The sequence below is a fragment of the Protopterus annectens genome, chromosome 8.part1 (genome assembly GCF_019279795.1).
Source record: "Protopterus annectens isolate FY-2018-M chromosome 8.part1, PAN1.0, whole genome shotgun sequence".
Classification (NCBI taxonomy): domain Eukaryota; kingdom Metazoa; phylum Chordata; order Ceratodontiformes; family Protopteridae; genus Protopterus; species Protopterus annectens.
In genome coordinates this window covers 486,351,235-486,368,657 of record NC_056742.1, presented here as the reverse complement: position 1 = coordinate 486,368,657, position 17,423 = coordinate 486,351,235, and the positions used below count along the sequence as shown (strand labels likewise).

General features: G+C 39.3%; 1 protein-coding gene across 1 annotated transcript in view; it reads right to left on the bottom strand.

Annotated features, from left to right (window-relative positions):
* Nucleotides 1-17,423, bottom strand: part of RBL2 (RB transcriptional corepressor like 2) — a 910,854-nt gene that overhangs the window by 492,386 nt on the left and 401,045 nt on the right. The window contains exon 12 of the mRNA XM_044082019.1: nucleotides 10,980-11,092. Within this exon, the coding sequence (XP_043937954.1) occupies nucleotides 10,980-11,092 (113 nt within the window). The remainder of the gene's footprint in view (nucleotides 1-10,979; nucleotides 11,093-17,423) is intronic.

Here is a 17,423-nt window from a genome sequence, read left to right as displayed (position 1 = left end):
CCAGTCTGGACCTAAGCCTTCTAAACACTTGGGTAAAAAAAAGACCCAGATCAGAATGGCCACAGTGCAAACAATATGTCTTGTCTTCAGGTGAAAGACTGGATGTGCTCACTAGATATCTCCTGGATACTTACTTATATATCAAAATAGCCAGACCTTCCAAAAGATTTCTATGCTTCTGGGCAGGAGATGGTCATTTTCAATTCAAAGCCCTGCCCTCTAGTCTCCCCACAGTTACCCTGGAACTTCACCAAGTGCAGTTCAACTACATTTGGCATCAAGGAGATTTGTATATTTCAATACCTGGATGACGGACTCCTCACTACCACAACAAGACAGTCCTGGATTGTTACCATGGACCACTTGCTTCAGCTTTGCTTGTCCTTCCACATATCAGTAAACTCTGAGAAGTCAAAGATGAAATCTACTAGGACAGTGCAACTCAACAGATGCCACCTAGACACAAGTGCCTGCACTGTGCTCTTATACAAGCATGCCACATTGCCATCTGTAGACCTACAGATGGACCTCTCATGGCAATGTTTTACAAGCAAATGACTATCATACTATCTGCATTGGCACATGAGGGGTGCTACACTACCTGTGCACCAGTAGGTGGCAAATGCTACTCTAACATCTGCAATATATGACACCATGCTAGCATCTGCAGAATGTACAACTGTGCAAGTACACTCACTATAACAACACATGCTTGCATAATATCACAGTTGCAGTAGAATTAAATGCACAAGCGCTTTAGCCACAGGTGGACATCCATCTAGCCAGCCTGAAACCCAACCTTCTTAGGATGTCCCAACATGGAGTGGTTCCTCCCAAGTGTAACAATGCGTGCATCCATCCCAGATAAAACAGGCAGTAATCCTGCACTATCTTCAGTTATTTTTGTTGGTGAAGATGTGGGAAACATGCCCAGTGAATGGAAGAGCCCCATTCCTTGTACTCCTTCTGGATTAATTTTAGTTCATATTAAAAAGGAATAAAATTCAGAGAACAAATGCAGTCCATACAAAAAAACTGAAATCCCCCCACCAACCAAAGAAAATCAGAACAGACAGAGGTGAGGTTACATGCAGTAGTAGGACTATAAGAGATGGGTGATGAAACACCCCCCTTCCTCACCTCAAAATCTAAGAGAAAACAGAGAAGGAAGAAATCCAGGAGAAACACAAGTGGGAGCTTGTAATGCATCAATAATTCTAATCAAATGTCAGAGGTTTTGATTAGTGTGCTTCGGCTGCTTCATTATGTTCAGTGTATGGATCACTGATGCAGGAGAATTCAATGAATTACAAAAGGAATGGATGAAGAGGGTGTGGGGAAACCACACCTTAAGTGGGGAGGGGTGCAGTACCACTTCTCCTCCCTCCTCCTTAGGGAGAGTTAGTACTCAAACTAGGCCCTGTAAGATGCCTAAGCCACAGCCTGGCTTGCTCTGGGATTTGATGTCAAGCTTAAAAAGTTTAGAAAAGGTGCGAATAGGCGACCAAATAGCTATCTCACAAATGCTTCGAGTCAGACTACCTTAAAAAGCACTCGTATGCAAAGCCATGGAAAGAATTATCATGGAAATGACCAATAATAGTACAGGACACCTCCAGACACTGAATCCAACCCAATTTGGTTTTGTTAAGGGCAGGTCATGACTACTCAACCTAGAGGACTTCTTTGAGAAGGTCACCAAAGCAATGGATGAGAGCAAAATGGTTCACACTGCCTACCCTGACCTGGCCAAGGCATTTGAAACAATAACCTACTCAAGAACCATTGACAAACTCAAGAGGTTAGGTGCAAACCCTTATGTCACCAGGTGGATAGCCAGCTGCCTCAAAGACAGGACAAAGGAAGTTACAATTGGTGAATCCACCTCGGCAAAGAGGCCAGTCATAAGCGGAGTTCCCTCAGGGATGAGTCCTGGGACTGCTCCTTTTTGTTATTTACTTCTCTGAAGTCAAGGCCAATGTCAATGGCCTCTGGCTGATTAAATTTGCAGATGATTGCAAATTAGGAGCAATCACTGAAACCCCAACAACACACATAGTCTCTAAGAAGGGCTGACACAGACAAACAACTGGTGTCAGAGCCATGGATTAAAACAAAATGCCAAGAAATACTTAACAGTATCCTTTGGGAAGTCAACCATCCCTGATAACTGTCATATTGACAACACAACTCTAAGACTTGACCCAGTAGTCAGGGACTTGGGGGTACACACAGAGAGCAATCTAGCCTTTGACTACCACGTGTCAACTGTAGTGAGGAAATCATTCTATGCTGTGCGACTTACAAAGTTATGGCACCTAGGTCCAAGGAAGTCATTGTTCCACTGTATTTGGCATTCATCAGACCTATCATTGAGTACAATGTCCCCTTTGGTATGTAACTAGCCAGGCATATCCAACAACTGGAACGTCCACAGAGGTTCCTCACTAAAAGAATACAGGAAGTAGCTATGTCCTATGGAGACTGCCTCAAGGCCCTATACCTCTATTCTGTTTCCTACAGGTTAAGGGAAGATCTATGCCTGGCATACAAGGTACTGGCAGACCCCACTCAGATGGACCTCGTGCATACCCTAAACACTTAAACTTTGCCTGTGACAGACCTGCTAAAGAGACAGGTATGTATCCCAGAGACTACGTCTTATCTAAAACAGGCTCCCTATCTATGTGAAGCAGAGTTCCTCTGAACCCAATTCAAGTCTAACTTGGACAACTGTTTGAGGAACAGAAAGTTCATCCTGGTTTGGAACCTATGTCTCTAATGGACACAGACCGCCTATAAATGGTTCATCTCCCAGGCCCCTGCTTGTAAATGTTTCATCTCCCAAGCCCGTTTACACTTATTCAAGGGTACCAAAACTTGTCAGACATTAGTACAGCCATGTAACACAAAAGTTGGAAACACAAATTAAAAAAAACTGTCGTGTATAACAGGTGAGAAGAATAGTTTTTTTTACCATGACGGCTGTGCTGTCCATTATCTAGGAACATAAATGGCTTTACAGATAAAAATAAAAAGGAAAGAGTATTGAATTATATTAAGAAATGCAGATGTCAAATAGCAAAGCTACAGGAAAGAAATGAGCATGTGAATTTGACAAACAGAGGATTTCAGAATGGATATTCAGCATAATGTCAGCAGGGACAGAGGAAAGGGGGAGTAATTACACTAATTGTTAGAGGGGCTCCAATAATGATACATGAGGATAAAGAAGACAATAATGGTTGACTTGTGTTTGTAAGGGGGCTATTAGTGAGGGGGGAGGATTACAATGGCATGTATTTATATCCCACCAAAAACTGCAAGTATGGAGCTTAAGAAAATTTTGGGAGAAATAATCAGCTTTCAGCAGGGAATATTATTTATAGGTGGGGACTGGAATTTAATTTGTAATGGTGAGGATGTATCAGGGGGACCTAGAAGGGACAATATAACAAAAGAGGGTATATTTCTGGAGAAATTTATGCAAATATTGGGTAAGGAAAATATGAATTCAGTAGTAGGAACTTGTACAGAATTTACATTTTATTCCCCAGGGTACAATAACTGGGTAGACTAGACAGAAATTTATTTCACAGGAACATATGCGTGTAATCGAAAGCTTCAACACACATCCAATAACTATTTCTGATCATGCACCAGTAAAAACCAATATAAAAATGCAAGGTTATGAAGTAAAGATAAGACACTGGCGCTTTCCCACCGTGTTAAAAAGAGTGGAAATTATCTGAGAGTTATTAGTGAAGATAGAAATATCTTCAAAAGTTATAGCTAGTGACTGGGATAAAATGAAAATGGAGTTTAAAAATATAGTCGAAATAAAAGAGAACGAGATATGATTAAGAAGTAAACGGAGCTTACTTGGAGGGGCTGATAAAAGTTAAAAGTATTTCAGAATAAGGGGAATAGCACAGAACAAGAGGAATAGCAAAAGCAGAGTGCTAAAGAGAGAATAAGGCAGTATTTGGATATTATGCACGAGTTTAGAAAGATTTCAACTAAGCAACTATTTTTTGATAACTCCAGAGCACAAAAACTTTTAGCACAACTTAGGCTAACAGAATGTTGAAAGGACAGTCACCAAATTTAGGGAACCTATAACAAGAAAAATAACTACAGACCCTGTACAGGTTTTAGAGACATTCTGGAAATGTTATGAAAATTGTACAAAGCAGTGAAATGTGGAAAACAAGAAAGAGTACAAGTGTAAATATTTATGAAGACTTAATTATGCCAATGTTAGAGGCAGACAAGACTCAACGACTAACAGTTACTATAGGAGGTGATGGGATAAAAATAGTGATGTGCAATCAATCCTCGGGAAATTATCCGGAAGCAGACAGTATTCCTGGGGAAGTTTGGAAATTAGAAAGAAAGAAAGTGACAAAGATCTGGAACACTTTAACAGCATTTCAAAAGGAGGGGAAACACCAACGTCTTACAAGAAAGCTACAATGGCTGTGTCACCTAAAGATGGCAAAGACCCTTCAGACCCAGCTTCATATAGACCCATTTCAGTTTTAAAAGTATTTATGTCTATACTAGCTAAAATAATGGCAAAGGTGTTGCCAAAATTGATAGATATGAATCAGTGTGGTTTTGTGGAGGGGAGGCAAACACTTGGCAACATTAACAATGAAGATCCAGAGGGAAACAGAATGTTAGAAAATACCTCTTATTAGTGGGTCTTGATGCAGATAAAGCATCTGACAGAGTAAGTTGGGATCATTAGAAGTATTTGCATTCCCTGATACAATAATAAGGTTAAATAGAAGAATATATGAAGGATTGGAGGTAAAAATTAAAGTGGGAGAGTTCTTCTCAGATAATCTGTGTTTGAACAGAGGAACCAGGCAGGGCTGATCTGTTTCTCATTTGTTATTTGCTTTATATTTAGAGCCATTCGCAAAATAAATAGATAAATAAATAAATACATAAATAAATAAGCAAATAAATGACTCAGAAATACAACAATATAGTTGGTATGGTAATCAAGAAAAAGGTGGCTTTGTTTGCAGAAGACACTGTGTACCTAATAAAGCCAGAAAAAGGACATCCCAGCTTTGTGGTACATTTTGACATAGATATGTATCGTTTTGAGATATAAAATTAATGAAGATAAAACACAGGCTACAGCCATAAATTATGTACCCACACACAAATTGGTTCAGCATTACCCATATTTATGGGGATATGATAAGAAGAAATATTTAGGAGTATGGATTAAAAAAGCTTCTGTAATGGCAGCTAAGGATATGTGGGAAGAGGCTAAACAAAATATAGTACATAAATTGAGAAACTGCAAACTCTTACTTATGGATATGGATATTAAGATACAAGCAGTGAAAATGTTTTTAGTCTCTTTAGTCTTGTATACTGGTTGGGCATATTTTTATCAACTTGAGGAGAAGTTGTGGACAACAACTAATAAAGAATTGAAGAAATTTATCTGGGAGGGAAACAGGGCACACGTTAAGTGGGATAAACTGATCCTTCCAATAGAGCAAGGTGGTTTAGGTTTACCTGATTTGAAGAGATATTTTTGAGCTACACAGTTAAGGCTCATATACGCAACACACTCAGTTTATAATTCAAAATGGAAAGGGATGATGAAGCATGGGGGAAGTTAGAGAAAAAGAAAGAATGGGATTTTGGATGCAGATTCTTAAGGAGAATAATACCAACTATACAGAATATTATATTCGTAAAGTAGCAGAAAGTATTATAAGAACTAAGCCAATATAAGAACAGTGAAAGGAGATTTTGTCAATAGTGATGACTGCCCGTAAGGATACAGAAAATAGGCAATACAGGGCTGGAATTTACTGGAGATCTCTGGCAAAAAAATCAGGATATTTTTAAAACACCTTTATTGAATTATCACTTATGACACAGACAAGCTTACATTTATATAAAAACAATCAAACCATATCAGCAAGTTTACATTTACAAACATTAAACATCGCATGTATACCATGTAATCTAAACAACATTATACAAATTACTCAGCGACTGCCTTCTCTTAAACCCCATTCCTTCTCCAAACCATTTTCTGCATGAATTGCTCCAAGAATTTCCATTACAAAAAGAAACAGCTTTACTAAATTACCACTTATAACATAGGAAGCATATATTCATATAAATGAAAACAAACCATATGGATATATTTTTAGTTGCAAATATTATACATCACTTCTACTCTATCCAATCATTGTCCGTCAAACATTACATAGCTCATTCAAATCCTAACTTCTTTTCCACTTTATTCCTCCTCCAAGACGTTATTCTGCATATATGGTTCCCACGATTGCCATTTTTCTATGTAATTTTCTCCTAACATTTTCTAAATATCCCACTTCCAGTTGTTTTGTCTCTGTTACTATGTAAACTACTTCTAGTACAACTGATTTAGACTCTGACTTCCATTTTCTAGCAACTGCTTTTTTGGCAGCCACGTAATTAGACTCAGAAAGGCTTTACCATGTTTAGGCAATTCCAATTCTGTATCATAGCTCAAAATAATAATTTGCTTAGTTACAACAATTTACTTACCCAGTATCTCTGACAGAGTAGTCTGCAGGGAATTTTTAAAGTCTGCCAATTCATTACACTCCCAAAAAATGCTCCCAATTACCTCTTTCTTCATCACACCTCCAACATTTACTATCTACCCAAGGAAACATTCGTGGAGTCTACTTGGGGTGTAAACCTACATATGTAAAGAATTACAAGCAAATATCTTCTAGACTTTGTTGCATATTTGGGAGTCATACATTTATCCTCCCCATTGTTTCTTTGTGAATTGCTTATCCGGTCTCTTCTCCCAGTCCTTTCTAACCTCCTCTGATTGATTCTTATAGTTATCTTATCATGTAATATTTTATATGCTCTACAAAATTGTCCCTTTTTAACAGCAGATGTTGTTCTAGATTCTACTAAAAATCTGCCAGTGCTGATCTTTCACTTAGGATCCCTTATTTCTTTCTCTTTGCCTATACAATGATATCAATCCTTGATAGGGAAGGCAATCTCTAGCTTGCCTCTTCCCATTCTATTACCTTTCCTGCTCTAATTATTTGCTCCCAATATCTTGGTTCTTTTGCCAGTTTTCGTCAGTAAATTCCAGCCCCCTCTTGCCTATTGTCTGTATCCCTAATTGCAGTAATCCCTATTGGCAGAATTGCCTTTCTCCAATCTCATATTGGCTTAGTTCTTAGAATACTTTCTGCTACTCATAATATTCTGTATGGTCACGGTTATTCTCCTTAAAGATCTGCATCCAAAATCCCAGTCTCTCTCTGTTTCTTGAGCTCCTGCCTATTTCATCATTATTCCTTTTCAATCTGAATTATAGCTTTCTGCTTATGCTATGTACAGGAGCCTTAACTAAGAAATCAAGATATTGGGAGCAAGTAACTCAAGCAGGAGAGGTAACAGACTGGGATGAGACCAAGAGGACATTTGGATTGCAGGCTATAGACTGCCTTCCCTACCAAGGATTGATCTCAGAGTACAGGTAAAAGTAAGGGGATACAGGGATTTTAACAAAAAGACCTGCTCTGGTAGAGTTTTTAGTTGAATCAAGAACAGAAGCAGCTGTTGAAAAGGGATTATTAGCAGGGCAAATAAATATTGCATGTTAACTACAAGAATCAATCAGAGGAGGTTAGAAAAAATAGGGAAGAAAGACTGGAAAAGCAATTTACAATAAAACAATGGGAAGACACATGTATGGGTCCTAAGTATGCAACCAAGTCCAGAAGGTTTAGGACCTTTCTTGGAAGTGTATGCAGTGGTATTTGATATCCCAAGCAGACTTCAATTTTTTCCCCTCAGACAGATAGCAAATGCTGGAGGTATGATGGAGAGGAAAGAGTTAACTGGGAACATATATGTTTTGGGAGTGTAATGAGTTGGCAGATTTTAAAAATGCCTTCACAGAGTACTCTATCAGAAATATTGGGCGAGCAAATGGATGCAACTAAGGGAATGTTTTTTGTTTTTTGAGCTGGCATACAAGATTTTAATAAGTTTAATTCTGTTGGCAGCCAAAAAAGCAATTACTAGAAAATAGAAATCACAGTCTACACCAATTGTATCTGAGGAGATAAAAGAACTGGAAGAGAGACCTTTAGAAATGGGAAGAAACAAATTAAACAAAAGTAAACTGAAATTGTGGAAACAATACATGCAAAATAATGTTCAGAAGGAGGAGTGAGGTTCAAGGGAAGGCAAGTATTCCATCTTTTTTTTTTTTTTTTGTAATGTCGGACCGATGACGGTTGTTGTTTATCTTTTGGCTTTTTCCTGGTTAGGGGTCGCCACAGTGGAACTCTGGTTTGCTAATGATTGGCAGTAGATTTTCACAAACGGCGAGGTGTCAGCTCAACGTCCAACCTTCAACAAAGGCACGCCCATTTACGCATGTCTTTTGAACGCCCACCCAACCATGGGGAGGACATGCAGACTCCACACAGAAGGCACTCTCACACTCCAGCCAAGAATCGAACCGGAGAACCTCTTGCTGTGAGGCAACAACGCTACCGATGCACCACAGCGGATTATAAGAAAATATATGTAATGCATATTGTATTTAAATGGAAAATGTTAAAATGGTTTGTTTTCTTTTCAGTTAATGTATGTTTGCCTGTGTCTTAAGTGATAATTTAATAAAGGTGTTTAAAAAACATACAGATCTACATTTAGTAGTCTATAAAAGAAAAAGAATAGAAAGAGAGCTGCCAGTCTGTCCTGATAAGTAAAATTATTGAAGCCACTAATCCGTTTAGTTATGAGGTCTCTCAATTTGACAATTTGATTAATATATTCAGACCATTACATGCCTAAAAGTGCATTATATCTAATAACGAGTCTAATGAGATATAAGAAAATGGGAATTAAGATTTCTTTGGATGTAGGGGAGTTGCATTTAGAAATTAGATTAGCAAGATAGAAGGGATTTCTTAACTACTGTGGTGACATGGTGCTCAGTGACAAGGAATTAACAAGAGTGTCTAGATCCCTTACGTTGTCGCCTCACAGTAGGACGTTGTCCTGTTCGATTCTCAGCTAGAGCATCTTCTGTGTGGAGACATGCATAAATGGGCGTACTTTCATTGAAGGTTGTGCGTCAGGGCTGGCAACTCGGCATGTAAAAATCTACTGCCAATCATTAGCGGACCGGAGTTCCACTGTGGCGACCCCTAACCGGGAAAAGCTGAAAGACACAACAACAAGTGTCTAGATCCCTTACAACTGTATCTGATTGGATGAGTGAATCATCTATATGAGAAGAGAAAATGCTCTGTTTACCATTTTTCCACATTTAATTTAAAACTACTGTCCTTTTACCAATGGCTAACATGGTCAAAGCCATGTTGAAGCAACTGTGAGTCAGTGGAAGACTGAACAACACACAATTGATAGTTCTCTATAAACTCTGGCAACCACACGCCAGGAGTGCTGGCCAGAAGGTCTGACAAATAAATGTCAAAAAGAAGATGGCCCAACAATGATACCTGTGGTATGGGGTACACCATGGGTGACTTTCTTTTCTTACAAAAGAGGTATCTGAAACTCTAACCTCTTGCGTTCTGTCAACCAGTCACCTATCCACAGCACAACATAAGGGTTTATACTCAGACTCCCAGGAAAGAAACTCAAGTTTCCTAGGAAATTTGCCATCAAACGCAATTAATAAAGCATCAATTTTAACAGACAGAAGTTTAAGAAAATTATTTTCCCCAATGAGGCACTTATCTTTTTATAAAGTTCTCAAGATAGAACTGCAAATGTTCTCAATGTGATGCACAAATGCGTGCGATTAAAAAAAAAAAAAGTGAAGAAGTGCAATCGATCTCTTATATGGGACACAAGCACGTATCTTTAAGCAGGGAGAAACCAGCCCACACTGCTACAGCTCCAGAGATATGAAAGTTAGCCAAGCTGGATAGACATCCACCTGTGAATTCATGTGTGTGTGTCAGGAATTCTACTGCAACAGTGGTCAATATGAAGGGCATACAGATTTTACACAAGACTGTTCTACAAGAAAAAAACAAAACAAAAAAAAAAACAGTTTGTCTGAAACAGCAACTGGACCAACAGATCGTGAATTTCATGCTGAGATATAGTATGGTATTTCCTCCGGGTGCTCCCGTTTCCTCTCACATTCCAAAGACATGCAGTAGGTGGATTGGACAATCTAAATTGGTCATAGGTATACGTGCAATTGTGTGGTGTGGAAAAAGTACCAAGGCAGGGCTAGCCACCCAGTGATATGAACCTTGACTACTCAAGATGATTTTCACTGTTGAAGTGACACCCTGCCCCCCCCCCCGTGCAGAAATGGGAAATAGGGGTTGTGGATGAATGGATGTAGCATAAGCCTGCGGGAAAAATGAAATGAAGATGGCGCATCCTGACTGCCCCTTTTATTCAGGATGCATGCATGTCTCCCTGCACTGGGGCCGCCATTTCATGCTAGGACATCCAAAAGAGCTCTGAGTATCCAAACAAATGATGGCCATCCCCTGAGACTAATTCCCATATGTACTGATTTGTAATGCAACAGTAACGAATATAAAAAAAAATCTACAAACGGGTATATTGCAACTGATGTCCAATATTACATTAACCCCCAAAATCGGTAACCCACAGGGGTTGCAATATCCCTCCTGCCACAGAGGCTGCAATACCCTCCCCTTACCAGCCCTTAAGCATATATAACAGATTCTCAAATTCAGATCTGCAACATCATAACCCACACTCTCATCACTGCTGTGACAAGTCAAATGAAACATTTAGTTCCATTACCACCAAACGTAAGCAAAATGAAGAGTTTAAACTCTGTTAACATCAAACATAATTCAAGTTTAACTTTTAAAATGGGAAATCACAAATCTAGAAAAATGAACTGTTCATGTTAAACAGTGATCAACTGATTCTAATTCACCAACCTTTAGAACAGCTGCTATATTCAGTCTCTGCATCGGTAAAATGCGCACAGAACGTGTCATACATTTCCTTCAACCTGTTAACAATGGATTTGGACGGATCTTTGGAACAAGACCTGTCAATCAGAAACAGCGAGAATATAAAAGTAAAAACTATTTTAAATAACTTTAACACAACATAAGTATTAACTAAATCTTAAAACATTCCTTTTCAATTTATTTCTTAATCAGGCAGGTGAGTTGGTCTATCTCAGACCTTTTTGTCGATGCCCATACCCCAAAGCACAATGGTAAATGCAGTCTAAGTGGACAGTTTAACATAGCCAAACAACCAGAGCATATTCATGAAGACACAGGAAGAGCATGCAAACCTGGCACAGACAGTGACCAGAGATCAGGACTGAGCCCCACACTCTGGACCTGTGACACAGAGATCTTAACTGCTGACCCACTGTGGTGCTGAAACTTTAACTACATACTACAGATAAGAACATGTGAGAAATGACCTACATGTGTTTCTGTCATGCACGAAAAAGGTGACAACATTCAAGGAATAATATAAAACACTGCAGCTTAAATCCAATGCAGAAATGCACCCAAGAGGAGAAATCAAAGAAAGAAGCACATATTTGGGGATAGGGGGAAAGGAATTGAGGTAGGCATAACTGATGATCTAAAGGATAGCAAGTAAAGTAAACATCAGGAAGGGCAGCTGGAATATTTATACAAAGGAAGAAACGTCAGAAGAAGAAAACAAGGTGTTATTAGTCCTCTGTAAAAGCAGGTAATAAGATTTTTTTCTTTAGTTCCATAAATGTTAATGGATTGAATAACAGTTGCAAGAGGGGTAGTCTAAACAAATATTTGAAGTTACATAACTCTAAAGTTATTTATTTATTTTTTATAAGAAATATACTGACACAAGATAAAGACATACTTCATACAACTATTACTCTATATTATCTAGTTTGCAATTTAATAAAATAGATGGCTTGTTACATTATAGAAAATGTCTTTGCCTATCCCTAAAATCATTGACACGTATACGGATGATAAAGGTACGCTTTGTTCTGTTACCCTAGAATATAATAAGAGAATATTAATCCTAATTAACTTATACTGGATTCCTGGAATAGAAATTAAAACTGTTGAACAATTTTTAGAACAAGTAATTCAAATTTCAAAAGGCAGCATCATGCTAGCAGGAGATTTTAATTGTATATTGTCACCAAAAAATACTAATATAACAGGTAAATGGAAAATACAGGCATCACCAAACGCACTGTTAAAGTTCACAGAAATATTTCACCTTAGGGACATAAATTATTTCTCAGATCCAGAATCACTTTCTTTACTCATTACTCACACAGAGCTAGAGCACAATCCAGAACTGATATAGTATACATCTCCAATGAGTTGATAGATAAACTAGGCAAAGTTAAAGTGGTACCTTGCCCACTTTTGGATCAAATGCAATCACTTTTGAGCTATTTTTAAAATCTAACATAAACATTAAGATCAGACGGATACCAGCATATATAACTTGCTTAAAGGATTTTACGGACTTTTTTAATTTAAGAAATTATTTTACAGAAATGAACAATACAGGAGATATTTCAGAAATCTATCTATGGGATGCACTAAAAGCATATCTTTTTGGTAGAGTCACCAACTGGCTATTAAACAAAAAACAATGGGACAAAGAATTGTACAAGATACAAGAAAAATTTGACAAATTAAAACTGGAAAATCAGGCATGTAACAATAACAACATAGAAGAGATTAATAATCTACATAAGCATTTGGACATTTTAAATCATAAAACTAGGTTTAATCTAGAAAAGTTTAAGATCATTACTTTCTCTATTAACCTAAATTCTACACATAAGTTAGATAACAGAACAAAACTACTTAGTAAGTCTAATATAAAGGAGATTTAGTCACATAAGAGAAAAAGAAAAGTGACAGAAATAGAAGATATTGTAAAAGAATTTAGAAATTATTAAAATAAAATCAATCAATATAATGTAATAACAGACTCAGAAGGGATGATCAAAACTTTTATAAAAAAATAAATTATCTGATGACCAAGTGAAATTAATTGATAAAACCCGTCTCAATGTCTGAAATTCAAACTTGGTTTAAGAAACTGAAACCTAACAAGGGACCAGATAATAATGGAATTATACCAAAACTCTCTAAGTTACTACCTAAAGAAGCCTTAAACATATTATTCCAAAGTCTTTTCTATAGTTAAAGACTTAACAAAAGTTCCTCCCTCCTGGAAATATACTATCTCCCCAATTTTAAAAACTAACAAAGATCCAACTGAATGTTATTCGTACAGACCAATTTCACTTTTAAATGTAGATTATAAATTATTCATGACAATTCATGCTAATAGATTAAAATGTATTCTACTTTCCACGATTAATGAGGATCAAACTGGTTTTATTCTAAATAGAAATACTTCATGACAACATCAGAAGAAAAATCAGAGTAACTGACTATGTTAACAAAACATGAGAATCTAACATTAATGAATCTAGACATTAATGGTGCTTTTGGTTCTGAACTGAAAATATATTTTGTCAGTCTTACAGGAATGTAAATTTTCAGGTAATTTTATACATCTTATAAATCTTCTTTATAACAATTGTTTTGCATACAATAAAATAAGTACTTTTACTTCTGATTCAATACAAATTTTGAAGGGAACTAAACAAGGATGTCCTTTTTCATTCCTGCTTTTCACTCTAATTATGGAATCTTTTGCTAATTTTATTAAGTCAAATTTGGACAAAGGCATTAGCATAAATGCAAATTTAGTTTCTAAAATTCAGTTATTTGCTGATGATGTTCTTCTGACACTGAGTGACAGTGATAGTTCCTTTTTTACGTTTTTTAAGGCAATGGATGAGTTCCAAAACATCTGGTCTCTCCTTTAATGATGACAAAACAAAAATACTACCCATAAATGCCAATACTGATAGGATAAATGACAGATTTACTAAATACATTGTCAAAGATAGAAAAAGGGAAGTTGTGTATGCTTACCATAAATGTAGATGTTCGAGTGTATTCACTGTTGCAGTCATCACACATTTGGGTTATCCCTGCCAGGGTAGTCCTCGGCCGGCCCAAATACCAGAGGCTTAGTATTTCTGCGTCTGTTGCGGTTACTTGAGGACTGACGTCAGGTCGTCAGTAGTGTAAAGTAAGGCAGCTGATGCCATTACATCAGTTTTTCTTGCCCTAACTGTCAGGAGCCCCCAAGTGGGAGCCAGGTTCTGGTGGAAGAACCCCACCAGTAGAAAGTAAATACCAAAATGTCCCTTGTAAGGAGAGACAGAAGAAAGAAGAGGGGGATAGAGGGAGGGAAACCAGGACTGCAACAGTAAATACACTTGAACATCTACATTTATGGTAAGTGTACACAACTGTAATATGTTCTTCATGTTTCACTGTTGCAGTCATCACATTTGGGTTGATTCCCAAAGCTGAGGAAAAGGGTGGAGGCAGTCAAGGAGACTAGGGGGCTGGCTAGGATGCCCTGCAAGACTGCAGTGGCAAAGCCTGTCCTGGAATTGGAGAAGATAGGCAGGTGGTAGTGTTTGGTAAAAGTGTGAACAGATGTCCAGGTTGCAGCCTCCTGATGTCCAGGTTGCAGCCTCCAGGATGTCCCTGGTGGGGACTCCTCTGAGGAAAGCTGCAGAGGTGGAGGCTGCTCTGGTGGAGTGAGTCCTGACCCCCTTAGGGGGAGGCTTTCCGTGTTGCTGGTAACAGAAATGGATGCAGTGTGCTATCCATTTGGAAACTGTTTGGAGATGGCTTTGCCCTCTGCCCCTGCTGCAAAGCTAACCAGCAATTGATCAGACTTTCTGAATGATTTAGTCCTGTCTAGGTAGAATCTGAGCTGCCTGTGCACATCTAGAGAGTGCAGGATCATTTCCCCCTTGTTCTGTGGGTTAGAGAAAAAGGTGGGCAAATGAATGGATTGGTTGAGAGCCACACTGGACACCACTTTGGGCATGAAGGATGGGTTAGTCCTGAGGGAAACCCTGTCAGCATGGCAGATGATGAAGGGCTCCACAGCCATGAGTGCTTGTAGCTCAGAGACCCTTCGGCTGAAGTGATGGGTAGAAGAAAAGCTGTCGTCCAGGAGAGAAATTTTAACTCTGCTGAAAGATGCTGGTTTGAAGGGGGGGGTAGGGTGAGCTTTTCCAACACAAAGTTAAGGTCCCAAGCTGGGGTAAGGTGCTCTTCTGGGTGGCCTCAAGTTGCTAGCCCCTCTTAGGAATTGTTTGATCAGAGGGTGTGAGAAAAAGGGGCTACGCAGTGGGGAAATGAGCAGAGATGGCCGAGGCATGCATTTTAATAGAGGAATAAGAGAGACCACTGTGTAGCAGTTCAGCTAAGTAATCCAGGATAAGAGGGAGGGACGGCTGTGCCGTATCGGCTCCCTTAGCCTGAATCCAGGTACAGAACCTTTTCCATTTGTCAGCACAAGACTTTCTAGTGCTAGGGCATCTGGCCTTGTGTATAACATCTAGAACCAGTTTACTGAGGTTGGCAAATTGATCAATGGTTAGGTAATAAGCCAAGCTGCCAAATTGAGGGTCTGCAATTTGGGATGCATGAATTCTACTTCCCTCTTGGTCAGGAGGGTTGGGGTCTGAGTGAGATGCCATGCTGGCAGTGGGGACAGGCTGAGCAGCAGTGGGTACCAGTGCTGGAGAGGCCAGTCTGGAGCAATAAGAATTGTCCTTGTTTTTTTCTCCCTTATTTTGAGCAGTACCCTGGGGATGAGATGTAGTGGAGGAAAGGCATAGACCGATAGATTGACCCAGGGGAAGGACAGAGCATCCACTTTCCAAGCCATGCAGTGATGCTCCCTGGTGCAGAACTTGCAGGACAAGGGCAAGGCTTTACAGGAACTTAAATGTGTTTGTTTCTCCTGCGCTTAAATTTCAAAGAAATTACCTCAGTAAGTCAGTTTTTGTTCGTAGGCAATCTTGCTGTCCTCCTAAGGCTAAAAAGGGTGACAAGCAGGCTCCTCTTGCAAAAGCTAGTCAAACTTCTGTGCCTCATAAGTCTCCTTTTCCTTATAAACCAGGTGCTGTCTGACTTCCCAGGCATTTTCTTCTTTTTCTTCCTCTCTATTCCTGCTTGGCTATAGATTGCCCAGAATTCCTGGGTTATGTCCATTGTCCATTAGGGGTATTTCGTGGTCTGGAATCCTTTTTACCCATTTTATGGGTATTCCTCAGCCACAGGGCCTTACAGAAACAAATGCTTGGTGACAGAGCCATGGGCTCAAGCTCAATGCCAAAAAATGTATAGTTATCCCCTTTGGGAAAAAAACATGTACCCATGAATAACCACATAGGTGGCAGTACACTAAACAAAAAAGTGTGATAAGTGACTTAGGGACACAGGTGGACAGTGGTCTCACCTTCGATAACCACATCACCACAACAGTCAGGAAATCCTTCTATGTGGCACACCTCATCACGAAGGGCTTTTCATCCAGAAAAAATGAGGGCATTGTCCGATGGTACCCATCCCTCATTAGACCCATTATAGACTACAACGCCCCATTTGGTATGTACCTCTCAAGTCATCTTCAACAACTGGAAAGGCTGCAGAAATACCTCACTAAAAGAATCACAGGCCTAAAGCAGATGCCCTATGCTGGCCGTCTAAAAAAACTCCAGCTATACTCTGTTACATATCGTCTATTCAGAGGCAATCTCTGCTTAACATACAAGGCCATGTCAAATCCAGAGCTGTTGGACATGCTACACTTAAAGAAATCCCAATACCTCAAAGCCACAAGCTCCAAGGATCTAAACGTTGTCATCACAATGAACAAAACATGCTGGAGGGATAGGTTCCTGATCCAGAGACTCCCCAGACTCTGGAATAGACTGCCCATACATGTCAAGCAGAGCGCCTCTTTGGCTGTCTTCAAAAGGAGCCTTGACGATTGGATGGGAGATAGGAAATTCACCCCGGGGATCACATCAGTTGCCCTGCTAGACAGGGGTTTAGGAAAGTAAATATTGTGGGAAGAAATAGCCAGGGAATTGTTATGGCTAGGCTTGTATAGGCCCTAGGGCCGACAGCCTAGTAACAACCTATGAACCTATGATGATGGTTGGTGTGGGAGGCAAAGAGGTCGACCTTCGGGGTGCCCCATTTTATTAGGGTGAATGTTCTTGTCTAGCTGCCACTCATGTAGGTCCAGGAGATTTCTGCTTAAGTGGTCTGCCAAGGAGTTTAGAGAGCCTGGAAGAATTGTGCTAACAGGCGGAGTTGCATAGCAGAGGCTGTGTGCCAAAAGGTCATGGCCAGCCTGGACAGAGGGTAAAAGTGAGTCCCTCCCTGCTTGTTGATATACCATATCACAGTGGTGTTGTCCGTTTTGATCAGGAGAGCCCCTGG